At 42.6% G+C, this 24,292-nt stretch overlaps 1 protein-coding gene and 1 long non-coding RNA gene across 3 annotated transcripts; both read right to left on the bottom strand.

Annotated features, from left to right (window-relative positions):
* Positions 1-14,545: 14,545 nt before the first annotated feature.
* Positions 14,546-18,257, bottom strand: LOC113577451. Of its 2 annotated transcripts, XR_003410630.2 has the most exons (4): positions 17,837-18,257; positions 17,382-17,447; positions 16,375-16,553; positions 14,546-15,574 (listed from the first exon to the last, which is right to left on the bottom strand). It is a non-coding gene; the product is annotated as an uncharacterized LOC113577451 (long non-coding RNA). The 2 variants fall into 2 exon arrangements; XR_003410629.2 differs by having other exon boundaries at positions 17,382-18,257.
* A 3,563-nt stretch (positions 18,258-21,820) lies between these two features.
* On the bottom strand, positions 21,821-24,047 carry rnf7 (ring finger protein 7). The gene is made up of 3 exons (XM_027010066.2): positions 23,842-24,047; positions 23,084-23,131; positions 21,821-22,688 (listed from the first exon to the last, which is right to left on the bottom strand). The coding sequence occupies exons 1-3, from the start codon at positions 24,014-24,016 to the stop codon at positions 22,570-22,572; spliced, it is 342 nt and encodes a 113-aa protein (XP_026865867.1). The 5' UTR covers positions 24,017-24,047; the 3' UTR covers positions 21,821-22,569.
* Between the last annotated feature and the right edge of the window lie 245 nt (positions 24,048-24,292).

Raw genomic sequence — 24,292 nt, 5'->3', positions numbered from 1 at the left:
ACACACACACACACACACACACACACACACACACATGCACGCACGCGCGCGCGCGCACACACACACACGCACACACACACACAAATACTCATTTGCTAATATACACCACCTCATAGAATACATATTCAAACATTATAATATTTAAGCATTTCATATTTTCTTGTTAAACACAAATGGTCAAGAAAAATAATGAAAAACAAGCTGGGTCATGTTGCACAAGTTCATGATGCACATGTTAATATTACACGAGTTCATAATGCACACGAGTTCATAATGCACATGTTCATAATGCACACGAGTTCATAATGAATATGTGTTTATAATGCACATGTTCATAATACACATGAGTTCATAATGCAATGCATATGAGTTCATAATGCACATGTTCATAATGCACACGAGTTCATAATGCATATGAGTTTATAATGCACATGTTCGTAATACACACGAGCTCATAATGCATATGAGTTTATAATGTACATGTTCATAATGCACACAAGTTCATAATGCACATGAGTTTATAATGCACATGTTCATAATGTACATGAGTTCATAATGTACATATTCATAATGCACATGAGTTCATAATGCACATATTCATAAAATTGGAGTGCACATGAGTACATGCAAGCAAGCAAAAAAAAAAAAAAAAACCTTAGTTTTTATCATTATCTTAGTTATCATTTAAAATTATCTCTATTATTAAGAATGCTAGTCATTCTGTGTAGTTAATACTGGTCTGTGTCACTGTTGGCAATTCTGTTTAATGCAGCTGGGGTGCACAGAATGCGTCATCAGTAGGAACACCTGGAGACCTTCTTTCAGAGGTGTTCTGCTTCAAATCCGTAAGACAAAATACTTCTTAATGGCCTTTGGACAAGCTAGTGAGGCTCGAACAGAGGCCTGTGGGCCCAGTACTTCCAATGCAGCACAACAGCGCAAGGCTCTGAGTAGGAATCTGACAGGTCATTTTCCACAGAGAATCTCTTACAGCCTGTAGTTTAGAAACTGTCCAGGCAACTTTACCTGGCTAGATCAATTGTCTGTGGACACACAGCAATTTCCTTTTGCCACAATTAATAAGTAATTAATGTATTCCCGCTACCACTTATGTAATGAACACATTTTAGCTAGCACTGAATGAAAATCTAGGTCAGTGTGATTTCATGGATTTTATATGGATATGTTTTGAAAAGCAAAAATGTATGTAAATAGCAATGCTTCAAAATAGAAAATAATCTACATACTTCTGCAAAGAAGCTATGTCCACACACACACACACACACACACACACACACACACACACACACACACACACACACACACACACTATATAATATACTAATAGTTCCTGCCTGCCTGCCTAAGAGAGAAATCATTGATTCACTTTGATTCAAGGCCTAGTACCCAACCTCTCGCTCTCTGTCATGCCATGTTTTCTTATCAGCAGGAAACTCATAAAAAGCAAAAGGTTTCTAAATTACTGTCACTCTAAAAGACCTTGAGCTCTCCCCTCCTTTCCTCTTTCCTCTTTTCCTCGCTTCTGTACCTTCCAGGCTTCCAGTCATTCTCTCTCTGTCAAATCTGGAGTTAGCAGAATAAACAGTGCAACCTTTGCTCATATAAAGGCCCAATTCATCTCCTGCATGTTTAAAAATGGATACAAAGAAAAACGCGCATGATAATTTTTGGCATACGGTGGCGGCAGCCAGCCAGACACTGTTGCTCCTTGTTCTCCTAAATGTGTTTCTTAGAGAGGGAGAGAGAGAGGGAATGCAAGACAGAGAGACGTCCGGGCTCACACGCAGCGGACCAGGCAGCCAGTGGTGAGAACAGTGGCCCTACTATACTGTATGGCACACGCGGGCTTTCCTCAGTGCGTCCCAGCATGTCTGCTCGCTGAACGGCTGGAAATCAGAGCAGCTCTCAGGACTGCTACGGCTGCCAGAAAGGGGCTGTTTACGTAACTCTGCGTGGTGCCAGGCTGACATAGCGTCCAACCGAAACCCGGAACAATCCAGAAACACGAAACAAGCAGCAAGCCAAAGAAGTGTTGGTAAACTGAAGCTGCGGTTCTTTCCTGCGGGCCGCGGGGCGATTCGCTGTTTGACAGTGATAGGGAGTTATCTGGTGTCTCGTGTTCTGGTTTTAAGCCTTCCTTTTTAGCACGGCCTAAAACAAGAGAGCTCTTAGGCCAGCGGAATCACGCTGTCCGGACAAGCAGAGACAACGCAGACACTCGTGTTATCTAATCACGGCAGTGATCTTGGAGAGTGTGGCGCCAGATTGGTTTGCTGGTCTGTTTTAGCTGAAAGATAAAGAGGAAGGGCTGAAAGGAAAGCAACATGAGGACAGACGAAGAGAAGCTCGTGAAGCTCCCGCACACCGGTCCTCCAACCGAACCTGCTCGGACATGAGAGGAACCGAGTGAGCCGTGCCACAGTCTGCCCCTCCCCCACACCCTGCCTAGAACTGAGCCAGCTCAGACACATGGGGAACAAGGTGAGCCGTGCCACAGTCTGCCCCTCCCCCACACCCTGCCTAGAACTGAGCCAGCTCAGACACATGGGGAACAAGGTGAGCCGTGCCACAGTCTGCCCCTCCCCCACACCCTGCCTAGAACTGAGCCAGCTCAGACACATGGGGAACAAGGTGAGCCGTGCCACAGTCTGCCCCTCCCCCACACCCTGCCTAGAACTGAGCCAGCTCAGACACATGGGGAACAAGGTGAGCCGTGCCACAGCCTTCCTTAAAACCTGAACCGAGCCATCACAGACAGGATGCCGTCCAGCAGTGTCACACAGGGGAGAGTCAGAGATAATAGCTGAGGAAAACAGAGAAGAACTGAGAGGTCAACTCACACACGGATGCACACACACACACACACACACACACACACACACACACATACACACACACACACACACACACACACTCCTTTGCCAGTTGAAGGAGTCTGCCATGATTGACAGGCATTAGAGACAACAGGGCAGGGTAATTTAGGCTTGTCTGTACTGTGATATCATTGGATTAGATAAGAGACATGGGGGCTAAAGAACAGGGCAAAAGGAAACAAGATCAGCAGGTCCAGGGGAGAGGAGAGATACTAGAGCGGAATGTTCTCAGCAGAATGCTTCCAAACCACTTCCTTACATTATTAAAGAATCTCTCACAATAGTCAGCCTTCAGGGGAAAGAAACCAGGACTGGTGAAAGTCAATTATTAACTTTGCTGGAAACCCCCATATGCACAGGGTTTTGTCAAATGGAGAAAGTTGTGAAATGAATATTTTGAAGTACTTCTCTACTTATTTAAATTAGGTTCTTATCCATTATGCTATTTACTCTTTTGTAATGATACTGAACAGTTTGCACTGGAGCTCACTCTCAGGCCCTTGGAACTGTTCTACATGGCAGGTAATTACCGGCCCGTGCCGGACAGAAACTCGTTAGCCCCACGGCTGGAGATGAGACGCGATGCTTCCCAGCCTTGTGAGATCCCTGATCTGCGCATCATGATCACCGCCGATCACTAATCGCCTACTTGTGTGCTGGTGACCAAGCATGCACACCTCCGCCACGCCACGGAATGAACTGCTGCATTATGTGAGGCAGGTGGACACAGAGCAGGCATTCAGCACAGGCCAAAAGACCCAGGACCCGAGGGGCAAGCAACGTGGGTGCAAGGGAGTGTGGAGGGGTTGAGAGACACAGGATCCAGAAGCTGTTTCTGTCCCAAAGGCTGCTGCTAGTTCTCACCCAGTCCCAGAGCTGAACCCCTCTATACCCCCTCAATCCCCGGCCAAACCACTGGAAAAAGAACCCCTCAACTCAGAAGAACAGCCACCACCGTCAGAGACAGCAGGCTTTTTTACTCTTCTTTTTCCTAGCCAATCAGAATTTGAGCAACACTTATCAACATGTTAATTTGGGGGTTGCTTTTAGAAAAAAAAAAATTTGTGCAGGAGGCCTGTTTGCTTTAGCAGGGACTGCCAGTACCCCCGACTCCATGGATGAAAGAAAACATGACATGATATGAGGATAAATTTGATCAGAGAGACCTTTATATTGGTGGTGGAAATAGCAGTGCCGAAAGCTGAGAAAGCTTTTTAGGAAGCCAAGAATATGAAATCCAGCATGGACAGTGGCAATTCTACAAGCTTTCTGCATTTTTTTTTATTTATGTCTTTTGGTCTGGTTGGCCTAACCTCCCAGAAGTTGTACATAAACACACGGGGATCAAAGCAGTACACACACACACACACACACACACACACACACACACACATACACACATATTAGCCAGCACAAAATTCAACTCAAATCTTGGCAAACCTCATCGGATGCAACGCCTCACATACATACTACCAGTAAGTGTCTATAAGCCAACCGTGCCAAGATTCCACACAGGCTGGAAATTCCTACCACTGGACCAGCGTCTCATCAAAAGAGGGAAAACACCACTCAATGAGATGGGCAGAGAGTACCCACATCCCCTTTCAGAATCGCCTTCCTAAAACAAATCAATCACACAAAACCTAAACACAAAAGTACCTTTTATTCAGCCCAAACCCCAACGGTGACCCCCCTCTGATAGCCGACTATATGTCGTCGTGAAATCTGTTAGCAATTATGTGGCAGTTCTGAAACAGAACAGGCCGTTTCTGTGCTGCGTGTGCAGGAAAGAGTTCAAGCGTGCGGGGCACTGCCATGTCTGCCCCGCCTTCATGTGTGTTTCATTCATAAACAAACTCACCCAGCCACAAGGGGGAGGAGCCAAGAATAGCAGAGAACCCAGGAGACTTCCTGTGAGAGGCCTTACCCTCTCTTCAGGAAGTAGATGGATGAGATAGAGGATTTCTAAAGAAGGGCTTTAGGTAACGCTCTCTCCCTCACCCCCTATCAGGGCTGTGTGTAGTAGTGTAGACCACCTGAGTGAAATGTAACAACAGGAAGTGGGGAACAAGGTGGTGAGTTAGCTTCAAAGTTCTGTTGATAGAGAGAGAGAGAGAGAGAGAGAGAGAGAAAGAGAGAGAGAGGGCTGCTTTGCCTGAATGTAGTAGATTTAAAGGGAAAACCTGTGGGATAGAGAAGTGTGTTCCACTGAGTGTACGATAGTCATCTCAAAGTGCCTGTATCGCTGCACTTCTGAAGAGAGGATGCAGCCATCAGATGGCATGCCTTGTGTATCCGGAGAGCTGTCTGCATGCAGGGCTCGGCCTCCGAATGCCAATCCGACTTCGGAATCTTTTTCCCAGTGCAGGTCTCGATCAGGCATAGAGCAGAGCTTTCCAATGTCACTATATTCTATCCCATTGCTTTTACTAAGAAACAGAGAGTTATCAGGACAGAATATGGTTTGTCAAAAGCTTTCAATGTACTACAATACATCAATAAAAAAACCATTACCGGTGGCAGTAATCCTGGAGTTTCGCGAGAGATCAACTGACCTTTATTGGTCAAAAAAAGTGTGGGCAACTCTGTAATTGTTTCCTTTCAGTTTCACAAAAAAAGAGAAAAAAGAAAAAGTGTGATCTTTTGAAAATAGCCCATAAAATCTATTTCCAAATCCCAGATTAACCTCGTCTGGAGAAGAGGATTCCCGCTGTGACATAAGACTTTGACTTGTGGAAGTGATGTGGTAGAGCCAGTGACAAACAGGCAACCACAGAATTACACTTTGTAGAGCCCAACATCCAATTACCAAATTACCAAAGCACCACAAGGATGACTATTTTGGAACAACCTAGTCAGATCAAGCCATACTCTACAGCGATGCATGTTTCTATCAGCCTCCGTAGATCTTGCCTTTCCTGTGCAATTCCAAAAAAGATATATATTCTATAAATTATTTAAATTCATACTTATCTGTTCCAAAACAAAAAAAAACCCTTTGTTATAAGCTTTTGTTTAATGACCAGTAATTCATATGACCATGAAATAAGTTCCTGTCTACGTTTTTTATAACTTTGGCTTACAGATACAAATTCACCCATATAAATCTCATTACTTGGGCTCTGTCCAAGTAGTAGCAACAGGGTGTAACGAAGATTGCTTCTGAAGCTGCAGCTGTCTGTGTGTGTGTGTGTGTGTGTGTGTGTGTGTGTGTGTGTGTGTGTGTGTGTGTGTGTGTGTGTGTGTGTGTGTGTGTGTGTGTGTGGTGGTGGTGGGGTGTGTGTGTGCATGCTTTTGTGTGTATGTATGTGGGTTTGTGTAGATTTGTGTGTGTATGTGTATGTGTATGTGCGTACATGCATGTGCATGTATGTGTGAATGTAGAAGACTCGGCCTAAATGAGTGCTGAGTTATAGGTTTGATTCTCAGGGCTGAGTTTTACTGTGCTGTTAGGGACCTCTCATGTCCCTGACTTTTTGGGCTCCTTGCCTGGAGTGTGTGATTTACAGCCTTTCTCTCATCTGCTTCCTCAGCCCTGGGACCCCTCCTGCCTAAAATCCAGGACCCCGTTGGCCAATCAGAACACAGACCACCGCAGGTCTTGCTGGGAAACGTGGTTCCTTGGGGGAAGCTGGAGTGTGCTCCAGCATGCAGGCCAGAACTGGACAGAGGATGCGTATGAGCTGGGAGGCAGGAGTGCTCAATGGAGCCATATGAATGGAGGATCACAGAAGCACGCCATTGGTTCGGCCCTTCCCGCAAGCTTCACAACTCAGTCCGAGCCACGAGGAGCATACCCTCCTCCACGCCAACCCAGAAACTTTGCCTCAGCCACGAAAGATAAAAGAAATAAATGCAGCTGCAGATACATGAAGCTCTTTGGCCTGTTCAGTGGAGCTGTGATAGCACTCGCAGCTGTGGTTCGGATCACAGTTCTCCACTGGGAGGTCCTTCTCATCCAGGCTTCATGGGGCTTGGGGCTGAAAGCGAGGTTCGAGGGCACTTACAGAGAGAATGGCAGCTCTTCATGTGCTGGCAGTGAAAGTTCTGATTCTGAAACAGAATACTGAGAAACATGGTCTTCATGGTCTCCTGTGTACCTCACTGAGCTTCTCCATCCAGACCATCCCTCTCCCTTCCACACTATCCCTCTCAAACCATCACATCTTCTCTATCCACATTCTCCTTCTCATACTCTCACATCTTCTCCATCCACACTGTCCCTCTCAAACCCCAGATGTTCTGGTTCTGGACTTCTTGCTGTCCCTCATACTCCTCTCAACAGTGGGCAGCGGGTTGTTCAGTGCTACTGCGCCTACATGCTGGACATCTGTGCCAGCATGTATACTTAAGAAAGACTTCTCTCAGTAAAAAAAAAAAGAAGTGGGGTAGTGTGTTAATAAAAGGCATTGTGGTTTAGCACATGCACTTCCACAGAAGCACATCTGGAGCAGCACAACATGTGTTTAAGAGCACAAGAGCAACAAGGCAGAAACATACCCAATGCACGCGCGCGCACGCACGCACGCAGCCACGAAGCGAACAGAAGCGGAGGGAGAACAGGAGAAACAGAGAGAAATAAAGAGAGAATGAAAAACGAAAGACGAGTGAGAAAATAACAGCATTGGAAAGCAGGAAACAAGGGAGGTATTGAGGGAAACAGGATGAAAAGGCGAACGTGAAGGAACGAAGGGGAACAGGAGAGAACAGTGAGGAGAGAGACAAGGCAAGCATTGTGGGCAGCAGGCGCTAATTGTCTGGCCACGGGCTGCCAGAGGCAACAGGTGAGAGCAGTTTGGAACCTTCAGACCTCATTATGTTTGACCTGAATTTTAGTGGGGTGGCGGGCACACGAAACCTGCCTAGTCCTCACGGCTCCAGTACACCGCCACGGCAAATGCCACGGAGGCCGAGAGAAAGAGGGGGAGAGAGAGGGAGAGAGAGTGTACTATAGAGGAAGAAATGGAAGTGTTCCCCTTTCAAAGTGCCTTTCAAAGAGGCAGGTGAAGCAGTGTAGGTGTGTTGCTGGGCCTGGAGACCTGATTTTGAGAGGGAGTTCACGCTGACATTCTTCCTCAGTAGTCTTCTTCAGCATGAGTGCAGCTGGGTTGATGCTGCCTAGAATTTAGCCCATTATTTTGGCTCAGCACTTAAGGCCCCGAGTGATAAATATGCAAGCAGTTCTTTGCAGCAGTGCAGAATAAAGAACAGCATTGAACAGCTGATTTGATGATTTGATAAAGAGCTTAGCAGAATACACTAGAGCAATTTGGTCTGTATGTGTATGTGTGTGTATGTGAGAGAGAGAGAGAGAGAGAGAGAGAGAGAGAGAGAGAGAGAGGTGTGTGCGTGCATGTGTGTGTGTTGGCCTGGAAAAGTTGTACAGTGGAAAAGTGGGCACAGTGGACTTCTGTTCAACAGAGCATAGAATGTCAACCAGGCGTGCACAGATAAATACACTACTGTCAGACAGACCTGGGCCAACATCTGGGTACAGTGTGTGTGCAAGCATATTTGAAAGTTTAATATGCCTAATACCCCATTCATACTCCCAGCCTTCAAGACCCATGTGTTTTCAACAGAAAGTATTAGTCCTGACTTAGTGTTAACTAGCACTAATTGCAACAGTTGCTTCGTTCAGACCCTGAAATGACGTCTGACAACTACATGTAAACGCTGCATGAAAAGCTATGAATTCCATCATGTTCCATATGTCTTTTATTGCGCTTATTTGCATGAATGGGAATATTGTCATAGGCAGAGCAAACTGAAGTTTCTTGATGGCAGTTCAGAGGTCATCTTGTAGCCAAAGTGACGCCACAAGAATTAAGATCACCCATGTAGCAGAGAATGCAAAACTATAACAAACATATTGAGTTACTGTGAACTCTGCACCTAGCTGTTCTGGTAGCGGCATTTTCAGCAGGTGTGTAAATGTGATATCATTTGGCACCAGAATAACAAAAATTGTAAATCATTTTTGCACAAAGGTTTATAGCAAGCTGGCCTTTGACACACAGCATTGGTTATTTCTACATCCTACACATCTAACATTAATGCTTTTTGAAATTTTATTGATTTATTTATTTTGCACATTTTACAATTCCGTTTTACTGCAACATGTGTATGAATGCTGGGTGTGAAATGCTGGGTGTTCCCCGCCAACCACCCCCACACACACACACTCCCAGAGCCACATACACTAATCCACACACACACACACACACACGCACGCACGCACCCACACTCACACAAATGGGAGACACCATGCCTCTAATTCTGAATGTGCCTAGTGACTCAGTAAATCATACTCAGTATCCCATAAAGACAGAGATGAGAACATGTAACGGTGAGCAGAAAGAGCAGATGCATGTGACAGCCCTATAGCACCTCCAGCTCCTTCTGCCGTTGCTAACTGCCAGTAGAGTGACGGCGCAGAGGAAGAATGCTTTAAGTGCTCTGTGATTGGATTATACCTCGCTGCTCTTGTTTCCACACCTGACTCACTGTATTTCCATCTGTTTGGGGTGAACGTGAGATGTGTGTGGTGAACTGACCGACACTGCTGATTTGGCCATGGGTCATTTTCTCCACCTCCATATAGCCTTGGTGTGTTAGTATTTCTCCACTTCCATATAGCCTTGGTGTGTTAGTATTTCTCCACTTCCATATAGCCTTGGTGTGTTAGTATTTCTCCACCTCTATATAGCCTTTGTGTGTTAGTATTTCTCCACCTCCATATAGCCTTGGTGTGTTAGTATTTCTCCACTTCCATATAGCCTTGGTGTGTTAGTATTTCTCCACCTCCATATAGCCTTGGTGTGTTAGTATTTCTCCACCTCCATATAGCCTTTGTGTGTTAGTATTTCTCCACCTCCATATAGCCTTGGTGTGTTAGTATTTCTCCACCTCCATATAGCCTTGGTGTGTTAGTATTTCTCCACTTCCATATAGCCTTGGTGTGTTAGTATTTCTCCACCTCTATATAGCCTTTGTGTGTTAGTATTTCTCCACCTCCATATAGCCTTGGTGTGTTAGTATTTCTCCACCTCCATATAGCCTTGGTGTGTTAGTATTTCTCCACTTCCATATAGCCTTGGTGTGTTAGTATTTCTCCACCTCTATATAGCCTTGGTGTGTTAGTATTTCTCCACTTCCATATAGCCTTGGTGTGTTAGTATTTCTCCACCTCTATATAGCCTTGGTGTGTTAGTATTTCTCCACTTCCATATAGCCTTGGTGTGTTAGTATTTCTCCACCTCCATATAGCCTTGGTGTGTTAGTATTTCTCCACCTCCATATAGCCTTGGTGTGTTAGTATTTCTCCACCTCCATATAGCCTTGGTGTGTTAGTATTTCTCCACCTCCATATAGCCTTGGTGTGTTAGTATTTCTCCACCTCCATATAGCCTTGGTGTGTTAGTATTTCTCCACCTCCATATAGCCTTGGTGTGTTAGTATTTGACTCATTATTTTTTATTTTGTATTTACAAACTTCTGGATGCCTGCCTGTGTCTTCTAATACTCCTTTTCATCTTTTTCACTTTCTTTTACACACACACACACACACACACACACACACACACACACACACACACACACACACACACACACACACACACACACAAGTTCTGGAGCCAAGCCTCAAGACCACATAAGCAGGGGATTACAGTGTGTTCAAGTACATTTGCACATGTAAGGAAATCTGCATGTCATGTCAGGGTTTTTCTTGATGCTGTGCAATTACTGTAATAATAAACCTGTGTTAGAGTTTTTTGTATATGCTCTGCATTAAGTCCTCCAAGTATTCTTGTTTCTTGTGCTGTGTCCTTGGAAGTATATCTTACAGATCATTTGCCTTGTAAAAGCAAACAAAACAATGAAATAACCAATGTTCACTTCATCATCCGTGTGCTGCTGAAATGAAGCGAGTCCAAAAAGAAAAGATTCACATTGTGTTTTCATTATATTAGATGATAATAATCACTGACAGGAGTGAGGTATATTGGCAAAGTTGTTGCCAAAACTGTAGAAATTAAGTGAATAATCCAGCACATAATCAGACAATATAAAGTGTAATGTTATTATTCATCTAAGGGACAATAATTTTACGTAATTAAAAGCAAAAAGGAGACAAAATTATAAAAAATAAAAACAAACGTTTAACAAAATTAAGAATTTGAACATGAAACTATCTAAAAATATAAAACCAACTGTGAAGGTGAATATGAATGTTAAGGAACCTATTTAAAGTTTGGACTAGCAGTACTTTGACAAGATGAGGAAAGATGAGTTACAGTCATTTCTTATAGCAGTTATAGACAAACTGTCCTATTAAGTCTATGATCTCAGAGGTTTCTCACAGAAAGATCCTCATTTTTTCATTTTCTGGGAGATAGGACCTTGGCACTCATTTTGGGACAGTTTTAGGAGTATTTCTGACATCTTTATATTTTACACAGGAAATGACAAAAGGAGTTTCAGCTTCTACTTCTCCTGACTGACAGTGGCTAGAGATTCTGTCCTCGCTTGTCCGCCAAGTTCTTCTGTTGTCCTATTTGAAATATCACTACTGATTCTGCACTTTGTTCAAACTCTTTGCTTGTTGTCTTTAATTTTGATGAGAAACCCCGCTAATTTTAACTGACGCTCGTGTTTCATATAATTTGAATTTAATTTGTTATTTCATTTCCCCAGCAGTAGGTGTAATTTAACCACTGTTTTCTATTCCATTCAGTGTAGTAAATCGAGCTGGGTTACTTTCATATTTTTTCTTTAAACACAGTGGATGCATGCATGGCTAGATGAACTGCAGTCATTTGCTAAGTTCTAGCCCTGGTCAGATCACTTGGCTGTTCTTTTGGTTTGTTTTTTTGCTTTCCTGTTGTGTTAGAATTAGTGCAGGCATATTACTTTTATCGCATCACACTGACCTATTCATGATGCTGTCATGGTTTTTATATTGCATATATAAAATCTTCATTACAAAGTGCCCCAAATCTTTCATAGGCTAGGGCCACAAAAGGGTTTAATCTGGACCTGGCTTGAGGGAGTAATTTAGTCTGGTTGCTGATGAAGCGTTTTTTATTTTGTTACTAAGGAATGTTGTGGTAATGGGAGTCGGGGTCTGATTCGGCGAGGTGGTGCGCAAAGTTGCTGCTTCTTTTTCAGTGTCATGAATAAGTTCCTGTCTGCCAAGCACTGCCTGGCTGGCAAGATTGGAAAAGCCTGCATACACATGTTGGACTTCTTTGCTAATGTGGTGTCTTTTGTAGATGTATTTTCTCTTAGTGATTATCATAATTCCATAACTTTTTATTCCAAGTTTTACAACCTTTTATTCATTCATGCCCCCACATCCCACTGACATATAGAAATATTGGTTGAATTAATGATTTAAATCATTTTAATCGTACTGTTATGGGAGGACTTGATTTAAATCAAATCGATTCAAATGTATTTATACAGCACTTTTTACAACAGATGTTGTCACAAAGCAGCTTTACAAATATCTGAGTCCAAGCCCCCAGTGAGCAAGCCAAAGGTGACGGTGGCAAGGAAAAACTCCCTAGAGCTTGAAGAAACCTTGAGAGGAAACAAGACTCGAAGTGGGGGCCCACAACAATAACTATTTTAAGAGAAAAATAAATAAATAATAATAAAATGAAAAAATAAGCATAAATGACTAGTCTGGTTTTCTAGAAGTCCTAGATTGGTCCCGATGGTGTGTGCATGTGCGAAACCCATCCCACACGAGAATGTCCATCGAGGGCAATGGAGAAGTAGTTTGGCTGGGGTGGAGGTGTGGTGGGCTACAGCAGGGGACATCAAAGGGTGGTGGGAGTAGCCATGGTAGCTGAAACGGGTTGAGGCTCAGCAACACCATGACATCAGGGGTAAGTGTACCTCTGCGCAAAGATGGACTCTGGCAGATCTAGCTTTGGCAGCATAGCTAAAAGGAAAGAGCCAGAAGGAACCACATGCACGAGGGCACCTTGGAACATCAGCACTCTGCCGCTCTCAGCCACAAACGTAAGTGACAAAAGAGAGGTGTAGTGACAGCATCATAACATCCCAGTTTAAAATAACGCTCAATGCCCAAGGACCCCCAAATCTACACCTTTACCTAAGATGGGAAGTAGTTAAAATACCTGACTGTATAGATAAGTTTTCAGCCTAGCCTTAAATATTGAGATATCAGAAATATTGTTTCTCAGTCTTGAACAGATACAAAAAGGTTATTCCATAGTGTGGGAAGTTTATAGGGGGAGACTTGTAGGGGGCAGTGGTAGCATAGGTAAGCATAGGTTAAGGTTGAAGCATAATCAGAAGGTTGCCACTGGTAGGTCCCTTAAACCTCAATTGCTCAAACTGTACTCAGTCATAACTGTAAATTGCTTTGGATTAAAACAACAACAACAACAACAAAACCCCACAACATCAGGTAAATAAAGGAAAAGGCTATGCCCCCTGTGGTAGATTTTCTTATTCTTGGTACTAGTAAAGAGCCTGCACCTTTTGATCTAAGCAGACATGATGGGTCATAATACACTAGGAGTTCCCTAAGGTACTGTGGGGCAAGACCACTCAGTGCTTTGTAGGTCATTAGAAGTATTTTATAATACATTTTCTAGTTCTAGTAAGAACTCTGGCTGATGCATTTTGAACTAGCTGGAGCTTGTTTAGGCACTTAATGGTACAGCCAGATAGTAAGGCATTACAGTAGTCCAATCCTGAAGCGATAAATGTGCAGCCTAGCTTTTCTGCATCATGTGAGCATGTTCCTAATCTTTGCAATGTTCCTGAGGTGGAGAAAAGCAGTCATAAAATATTATTTACATGAGCTTTGAACAAAAGACTAGGATCCATAATAACTCCAGGATCTTTAACTGTTAGAGAAGATGTGATTGGGAGACCATTGAGGTTCGTTCAGTAATTAGAGAGTGAGGACCTAGCTGTCTCTGGGCCTAATAGAAGCACCTGTTTTGTCAGGATTAAGTTAGATAAAGTTCCTCAACATCCAGTTTCTGACATCCTTTATACATTCCCCAATAATACTAAGATGATATATGTCCTCTGGTTTGGCTAAGACATATAGCTGAGTATCATCAGTGTAGCAGTGGAAACTAGCACAGTGTTTACATATAATGTCACCTAAAGGTAGCATATATAAATAAAAAATGCAAAGGCCCTAGAACAGATCCTTGTGGGACACCACAGCTAACCTTGTTGCATGCTGAGTAGTCTCCATTTATGTTAATAAACTGGTAGCGACCGGCTAGATAAGATTTAAATCAGGTAAGGGCTATTCCCCTAATTCCAACAACATTTTCAAGTCTACCTAGTAAAATGTTATGATCTATAATGTCAAATGCTGCACTCAGATCAAGCAAAATAAACAGAGACATAACCCTGGTCAGAAGCCAACAACAGGTCATTAACTACTTTAACCAGCACTGTCCCTGTCCTATGAGACCTAAACCCTGACTGAAAGACTTTATGAGATTAGCTGCTGAGCTACAATCTTGGAAATAAATGGAAGGTTTGAGATCGGCCTGTAGTTTGACAGCTGACATGGGTTGAGGTTATATTTTTTGTTAAGTGGCTAATTTAAATTATTTAGGAACGTAGCCAATGTTCAAGGAGGACTTTATTAAATTTAGTAAAAGTTCAGTTACTTCCAGTAGGATTTCCTAAGTGTGTGGGTAGTGAATCTAGTAAGCAAGTTGAGGTTTTTGAATGCAAGATCTGAGATGCAAGTTCTGGCTCTTGGAGAGGTGTAAAGGATTATAGCAATGTCTGATTTAAAAGTTTCAGCTGAATTTATTTTCACATCTTGATATGTGTAGTTGTTAGTCTGGCATCTCCTCGAAACAATTGGTATCTGTTGGTATATACTGTAAAGGTCCAATCATTACAGTAAGTTTCTAGTAGTAAAGGTCTGTTAAAGTGAGTCTTTTTGTAATAATTTCTACACAGCACTGGATATTACCGAATAGTCATTTTATTACATTGTACACTTTACCCATGAAACAGCAGTTTTGTTTCTCTAAATTTATGTATATAGTTTTATTAATTTGTTATAAGAAACAGGCAGAAACGGAGAGAGAATGAGAAAGAGAGACAGAGGGAGAGAGAGAGAATCCTACAGAGAGGTTGGAGTTCCATGTTTCTTTTGGACTTGGAATTTACTTATTTGCAGAAATGTCAAGAATTCAAGCAATGGACCCTACAAAACAATGTAAAAAAAATAAAATAAAATTGGCTGTAGTGGCTGCCTAAACTGATGAGCGTGGTTGAGTGAGGACCATGGCAACAAGATCTGTAAACAGCGCTACTAACATAGGTCTTCAGTTTCTCGTTGCTCTGAACACACAGAAACCTTGCACAGACCAGTTACAAAGAAGACCGCTTAGCATGTGACCAGAAATACCATCCCCATTCCTTAGCACAATTTATCACTCCATTCATGCTGTCCGTGCACATTCATGTGAACCTGAGACCTTTGCCAGAGGTCTTTTAACTTCTATGATCTTACACTCAAGACTCCTCTCATGTCCCCTCCTCTCCATTGTGCCATAGAAGGTGTCGATCCCCAGCGTCTAGTTCTGGGGTGATTATTACTCGTCCTTAACCTCGTTATTTGTGTCTCCAGCAGTGCCTTTGATGCAGCCTCTGATCTAAGGCAAGACGTGAGAGCAGGTTGGAGAACTACAGTCAGCTGGTTCAGTGGTGTTAATCCAGGTTGACTCAATTCCTGACTGATGGTGAGGACTATATCTGACACACCACTTACTTTTACACCATTACAATCAACACACAAAGCACACTGAGACACAACACACCTGTCAAACACAGACAAGCATAACACACTCTCACAAACACTTCACGAATACGTGCCTTTTGGGTCAACCGCGATGCATGCAGACATGTACATATGCATATTCAAACACACACACACACACAAACACATGGGTAAAGCAGGGTGCTATCAAGGATGCTAGGTGTTCTTTGAAAGTTATTATTTCAAGTTCAAACCTAGATGATACAAATGTTGAACACATACACACACCAAAAAAAAGGGTATGGTTGTAAGGGATGCTGATAACATCCCAAAGTTGCCCACATAGCATTTTACTGCAGCATGGCTCTTTGAAGTGGAGCCAGTTTGTGTCGAAAACACAACTCCTAAATTACTTTCACCATGGCTTTGATCTTACACACCAACTGCTGTCACTCAGAGGCAGCAGTGTGTGCATATGTGATCAGTTATTTATATTATATATATGATCAGAGCTCAGAGTTTTAGTGCACATGTCAGTGTAGGTGCTATATCAGTGGATGTTACACTCCTTATACACGTGTATGTGTGTGTGTGCTGAAGGAGTTTTTTTTCCTCATTTGAGTACTTTGGGTGAAGGCCTAAACCGTCCATGTCGTCGATGTCATCTCTCTCTCTCTAACAAACAGACACACACACCTGGAAAAAACATGTTCTGAGATGTCTTGGTGGGAGTTTAGCTGTCGTCACGGTAGCCACAGATGTCTCCCTGCTGGTCTAGTCTCCTTCGTGCTCTCAGTCTTAGATTTCCATCAGGGCTGCTGCTCCGAGATGCACCTCTATAGCTCTGGTGTGAAACCTACCTACCATCATTCACTCTGACACACACACCATCTTACGTTACCATCTCTCTGGGGTATTCCCATTGACTTGTGTGTTACTGTAGCTAAATAATGCTTTGTCTATACCCAAACCAACCCCTAACATTAACCCCTTAGCCTCAGCAACACCAAATCTACTGGCAATATTTTACTCATGATGGTTAGTTCCAAAAAGAGCTAAATCTAAATGCATTCTCTCTCTCTCTCTCTCTCTCTCTCTCACACACACACACACACACACACACACACACACACACACACACACACACACACACACACACACACACACACACACACAGCAATGCAATTTGCCTGCACTATAATTTCCCATCTCTGTGTCTGGTTGGTTGTGAGCATGTGTGAACATCTCTGTCCTTCCCTCTCAAAGGTCTCCAAAGACTACCTTACCATTTAAGTTGGCTAAAAATGTGTGCGTGTTCCCCCTGCTCCCAGAGGAAATACTGCTAAATGTTTGTCCTAATCACCCTAGAGCTGTGTTGAGAGCCTAAGCTTATGTGTGTGCATGTGGGTGTGTTCTAGGAAGCCTGCACATAAACATACATATATAATTTTACAACAGCGAGAAATATCAGCCTTACCTAAGCAAGTGTGTTCATGTGTTCACCCGAACCCTGAAAAACATGCTAGCGGTGTGTCAAATGGTGAGGCTGGCAGCTGGTGATGGAGGGTTTCATGTTAGGCCTGTGTTAGCAGCCACATGTCAGCTTGTTAAATGAGATTAAATGAGAACACTGGCTGTGTGACTGAGATGAAACCTGACTCTGAAATCGTGGCGAGCAGAAGCCTGTGGTCTGGGTTACTCACTGTTCAATGACATCCACACAGGGATCAGCCCTGCAAATGCAAGACTTGTTCCTCACTTCATTAGACCTGAAATGACATGATCATTTGCGGTGCTGACATCACAGCAAAACACCTGAGAGCAGTAGCATGAGTCACCAGTTGTGCATTTAAAGTAAAGCAGAAAACCTTTCTCCAAAAGATCTGACTCTTAATTAGCCTGGCTAATAAACAGACAGGATGAGTATAAATGTATCCCTCATCAATGGAAATCTGGACATGATATTTAGGAGGGAAATTGTTTTGTTCTGGTCTAGGCTTAAATAAAGAATGTCGTCTCAGCGGTCATATACAACACTGTGATATACAACATCATATTACAGCCCAAACACTAATAATTTAAATCAATTTAAAAGTATTCAACAGACTCCATCAAAGAGTCTCAGTTTAGGGGCGCCTGAAGAAAAAATAAATATTACATGCTTAAGAACATCACCCTCATCCACCCAACGCGAATAGACAAGCCTTATTTTTCTAATGAAACCGCGGGCTATTTCGGTCCGTGTCCTCTCGCGCTGGGATAGAATAACAGAACGAACGGTCGCGCAGAAGGGAGCTCGCTCGTAGATTCCGGAAAGTTCAGCGAGACCGCGCCGCGCCCCGCGCTTTCCACGAGCCTCCGGAGGGCCTGTTTATGGCACGGCCGAGGTGTCATCCAAGAACACGCCGGAGGACAAATGTCTGCTCCGCGTCCAAAACCACGGGTCCTCGCCCCTCTTTCCACTTCAGACTTATGCTTTCACAATGGGGCTAAGCGAGAAAGGCATTCCAGTAAAATGAGTTATTTTCAGCACTAACAAAAACCTGTTGACACGAGCGAACACTTGGTCACTCGCTCCTCCATCCAGCCATGCACGAGTAGAATTTTGAACTCAACAGTGCCCTCTGCTGGTTAGCTACGGGTAACTCATTCAAATGTTCCTTCCTAGCAGATACTTGTACTTTAAATCCTCGGCCGAGCAGAAGCAAGAAATTCCAGGGATTTAACGGTGAATAATGCAGAGGCCATGGCGGTCAGCTTGTGGCAGCAAGGAATCTACGACGGTCAACCCATCGATTAATATAGGCGTGAAATATATAGATATTTATTTTCAAACTGTTAAAGACATGTCTTATTAAGCATTTACCAAATTTCCCGGTCGTCCCATCCCAGACGTCTACAAGACTCAAAGCACTTTTGTGAAACGTGCTCTTTCAACAGATAACTTGTTAAATATTTCTCTAGAAACAATAACTAGTTCATTTAACTCATTTATGTTATACCAATAACACACTGCCCTTTGAAGAGGCTGTCTGTAGAGAAGCTCCTGTGCTTAAATGTGTTTGAATATTTAACGTACTAATAGACTCTTCTTCATTCAATGGCCATAACCATGAGGGATTTGCAGTAATTAGACTTACCCACGGCGAGTGATTAGCCAGGAGCATTCGAAATGAGTGGCTAAATGTGTAACTTAACCTGGACTTGACGTTATAAATCCCTCTTGTTGGGTATTTACTGACACTGTCTGGTAGATGGTGGTTACTACACCTCATGGCATTTAAGCTTGACAAATGTTAAAGAAGGCCTGGGTAAAATGAGTCAAAGTTCTAACAAAAATCTAACAGATTTAACCCTGACGTGCTGTGAGCTTGAATAACTTTACACATACAGTGCAATCCATAAGCATCTTAACGAGAATATAATTGTTATCAATTTACATCTGAGATTCTGAGATTTCAACATCATAATCATTGTTTAATTCCATATTCAATGTTCAAAGGGGAAAAAAAAATATCACTGTCCCATTACTTATGGTCAGAACTATATGAACAATATAGTCAGGAATCTTAGAACCAAGGCAAGAAACCCAATTCCATTTTGCTGCTGGTTTTTTTTTTTTTTTTTTTTTTTTTTGTGGCTGGGATCTACCACACCAGGCAGGACCCCAGATGCAGGCTGTGCAAATATGCCACTGAGACAATCCAGCACATAACGGGATACAAAATGATAGCAGGCAGCGCATACATGGAATGCCATAACCAAGTGGCTGGTTTAGCGTACAGAAATATCTGTGTCGAGTACGGGCCAGAAGTTCCATGGTCAAAGTGGGATACACTCCCGAAGGTGGTGGAGAATAACCATGCTAAGATACAAACAAACAAAATGGTAATGGCTAACCAACCGGACATAGTAGTGGTGGATAAACAGCAGGAGAGTGCCATAGTGATAGATGTAGCAATCCCAAGTGATCGCAATAGCAGGAACAAGGAACACAAAAAGCTTGAGAAATACCAAAGGCTGAGAAAATAGCTAGAAAAGATGTGGAAGGTGAAGGCAACAGTTGTTCCACTAGTAATCAGAGCACTAGGAGCTGTGACCCCCCTCCCCAACTGGGAGAAGGGCTCCAGCAGATCTCAGGTACAACATCCAAGATGTCTGTCCAGAAGAGTGCAGTTCTGGGAACAGCTAAGATATTGCACAGGACCCTCAAGCTCCCATGCCTCAGGTAAAGGAATGGCGCTTGAAGGAAATAGAAAGCTAGAGGAGGGCAAGTGGAGACTATTTCTTTAAAATATGTGTATGTATGTTAGCTCAGTGAAGCGAACCAATCTATTTTAGGCATAATTTGACACGCTGCTCTTCTTATAGTCATACAATTCTTTGTAATGACTGCTGTTACTTTCTTAGGTTAGAAGGTTACCAGTTCAAGCCCCACCACTGCCAACTTGCCACTGTTGGGCCCCAGAGCAAGGCCCTTAACCCTTGATTGCTCAATTTCTATTTAGTCATAAGTGTAAGTCCCTTTGGATAAAAGCATCAGCTAAAATTCTGTAAATGTGTTTGAAAAACTGTGACGTGGCCTGTCCACTGTTGTAAAAGCAAAAGACAAATTACGTGGTAAACCTTTCTAGTAAAGTTAACTGTCTAATTTCCGTCATTTTCGACCAGTTACTGATGGTGGAGTGCCCGCCATAACAGACCTCCATTCACTAGTAAGTGCTCTTAATACTCCACAGATGTTTCATAATGGTTTAGAACAAAACTGCTCATATTCTTTACAGGATGAAGAGACCCTGTTAGTTGCCACAGAGGGAAGATACAGAGGCCTGTTGAGATTTACCTTTAAAATAATATCCAACAGCTGATGATAGTGCAGTATCATCATAAAACATACATTCCTCTATTGTGTGACTTCTCTTCCATCTTGTGCATCAACAGGGTGGTCAGGATGTTCGTTATCAGGATCATTCTCTGGTTAAGTAGGACATTGTTTTAATTGTGGCAACGTTGTGGAGAATCACACATGCCACAGAAATGTCACATGGCCTTTCTGTGATGACCCTGAGCCTACCAAGGCAATGAAACTTGGCCTTCAGTATCCCCATGTTCATCTATGCCCTAGATTGGTAGCTGTTTTGTTGCTAAAGGTTACTATTGCTCTGAACATTAATGCTGGGGAAAGCATTAATAAATGATTATGTGAATCTTCCTATTCACAATAACTTATGATGATTAATCATTTATTAAAGGATCATATTTGTGCTATCAAATCACACCTAGAAACCCTAAAATATATCGTTAACCGATTATTGTTTCAAATCTCAAAGCTTCATAATAAAATTAATTATTGCTTAGACTGGTACCTGCAACTCTGTGGAATTCTCATTTGTAGAAAATGGTATGGGTCTTGGGAACACCACAAAAGTGTACAGTAAATGTTTCAGTGCAAGAGATACATTTGACAGATCAACCAACAGTTGCCTTGGAAATATGTCCAGCATCAATGTGAAAACTCCCATTGGCAGAAAGAACATGATACATATAGATTTTGTTCAGAAATGTCCACAATGTGTCATATGAACGACACGAGGACTGAGAACATTGCTGAGATAAATGACCAGTTGTGCAGAAAAACAGTAACGCTCAAATAGATGATCAGGGAAAAATAAAACCTACACGCAGGGTCTGATCACTTTCTATCGACAGAATTCTGAAGTGTAATAGTGCTTCAATATTAGCTGGCTCTTCAAGAAAAGGACATGTCATGTCTGACACTTCCTCTAGTCTGAAGACTTCAGGTCGAGGAAAAACCCAGGGTTAATTAAGCAAAACCTGTAAGCAAGCATGTTAGCTACATGGAACATGTTGCCATAGTAACTAAGAGATACGCTGAACTTGCTTTGTGAAACTGACAACTCTAAACCTGTTTCACTAATCCTGTTTTCTTAAACAGGCACCAGGTGTTCAGAAATAGGTTATTCAGGGTGAAAATATCTTATGAAACAATATTCTGCATATTACATGACATTGGAACATGAACAGAGGATCTTATTAAAAAAATGTACATCAAGTAGCCAAGACTGAGGACATGCAAGTCACCCTTCACTAAGGACGGAAAAAAAGCATGTCGCTAACCTGATTCACTTAACCCTGTTTATTAAACAGCCAAAATAAAGAGGCAGCTATTACTGAAAAGATGTTAGATTATAATGAACAGGTCTCATATTGTCATTTGTGGAAAACAAAAAAAAAAACCCATAAGTCAGTCCTGCTGAAGTGTCTCCTGCTATACATCTTGCTTGTTGTCCGATTTCTACCAACCTGTTTGCCTTTATATTCGCCACTCACCTCATGGCGACAATACTGTGTAACAGGTAAAAAGATGCTTTTTGTTGGACATTTTCAGTGTAACAAATGATCAGTGCAACTTTAAAGAAGTAGCCAAATTCTGTTGAGTTAAAGACAACATTGCATATTGTACACGCACATCTATTCCAAAGCATATCTAGCTGGCTCTTTATTACACAACCAACAGCACGGACAGACCTAACACACTTTTATTTTTCTTAAATCATCATCATATTATTATTATTATTATTATAACACAAATAAAACACACAAGCAAAATCACCATCCACACTTGCACAGGCAGTGAAGTAAGACTGCTGCTCCACAGTGCTGCTCAGCCTTGTGTCCTGTTACCGGGCACGGTGACAGAGCACACAGGCAGCTAGCATCGTCAAGAGTTCCATTAAAATGTCTCCAGGTTCCACCTGACCGTCACAAACATGCACATCACTGTTCCGTTGAGCAGCTAAGGAAGCGTTCACAGTCCTGAGCTTTAAAGTCAGGTGGTGCCAGAGAGCACACACAATTGGGTGGGCATCGTCACTTGCCAATCCTCTGTACGACCCAGTCTTGTTGGCACAGGGGGCATCGGTTGTTCTGTTTTACCCACAGAGACATGCAGCAGTTGTGGAAGGAATGGTTACACTCCCCCCATACAACTAAAAGAGAGAGAGAAAATACTTCACACATTAAATACCTTTATTAAATCAGATAAGTATACTGTTCAATGCCATAAATGTACATTTATCAAAAGCCTATTCTCCTTTACAATAAGACCCTGGATAATGAGATATGGGCTGTAAGATGAGAGAGAGAACAAAAAAAATGGACAGGGTGGGAAAGAAAGATAAAGGAATGCAAAGTGTGTGTGTGTGTGTGTGCTGTTGATGCACTAAAAAAAAAGCTTTCAGTATTCCACTCATATAGCTGTATGTCAGTAGGAACGGTTCTCCTCATAGACGCAGTCACCATGCTGCTCATACAGCTGGGAGTGCTATTGCCATCTGCGCCTTACATGTGCCGCAGCGGCAGACTGAGCAAGCGTTTTACTCACCAACACAGTCCTCCTGCTTATTTTCTGCCTGACACCTCAAACATGCATCTGAAAGATCGACAGGCTCGGTATAACTAAACAAGTAATAATTTTAGTGGTTATCAATCCTAGGCAGAATCATGCAGTTCTACCAGGCACCTTAAAATGTCATACTTAACCTTGCTATAGAGGTAAAGACATTTAGCTAGATAGTCACCGTGTGGTGGGGGGTTTTAATCAATGCTTTCTGTGCAGTAATAATAATAATAATAATAATAATAATAATAAAAATATTATTATTATTATATCACTGACTAGCTATATACGCTGAACGAATGAATCACTCAAGGGAGTTCAAGGATCTGTATCTAGCTAGCCACCAAAGATATGCAAGAAACTGATAGTTAGCTAGCTAGCTAGCTTAGTCGCCTTTAGGAGCGTTGGACGGGTAAAGTCGAGCCATCCGAATTGCAAAAGACTGAAAGGTAGAATATTACACATACAACTAGTAGCCAGGAGATAACTAGCTGGCTGGAAGATCTCCGCGCTATCCACGACTCCTTACATCATCTCTCATTAATAGCACTAGCTACGGCTAACTGCTATATCAGTGCTTTGTTAAGGCGATATATTTTGGCAGTAGTAAACACACAAGCTTACTATATATAGCTGGATGCTAGCTAGCCAACTGGCTAACTAGGTTAGCTAGAGTGAATGAGTTTATTAGCTCGCTAATACCTTTATTGGCTAGAAAGCTAGCCGGCTAGATAGTATCTTACCCATTACTTGGACCCTACAAATGGCGCATGTGTCACACTCGACATCCCAGCTCCACATTGCTACGGCATTCCACTTCTTGAGAGAAAACATTTTATCTCCCCCCGACTTAGGACCCGATGAACCGCTGTGTGTGTGCACCAAACCCGGCTCGTCGCCGTCATCCATCTCCGCCATGGCTTAAAAGGGCATCCACAAAATGGCCGACTTCAGGAGAGGACGCTGCTTTTAAAACTGACGCTGAATCAGCTACCCTACACCAAATAGGGTTCTTAAACATTTTAAGAGAAGCATTGAACTGTTCACAGATCAGCGGAAAATGCAACTTCCCATATTTCCAGCTGCCCACAAAAAACTGACAGACAATAAAGGAAGGGTGATTAATGTAATTTTTGATTATCTTTATTGTTTGATGAGCTTTATTTTTAATTATTAAACGTTATTGAATTGTTA

This window comes from Electrophorus electricus, chromosome 4, assembly GCF_013358815.1.
Source record: "Electrophorus electricus isolate fEleEle1 chromosome 4, fEleEle1.pri, whole genome shotgun sequence".
Classification (NCBI taxonomy): domain Eukaryota; kingdom Metazoa; phylum Chordata; class Actinopteri; order Gymnotiformes; family Gymnotidae; genus Electrophorus; species Electrophorus electricus.
Note: the sequence above shows the minus strand (reverse complement) of the source record. Positions and strands in the feature narration are given on the sequence as shown.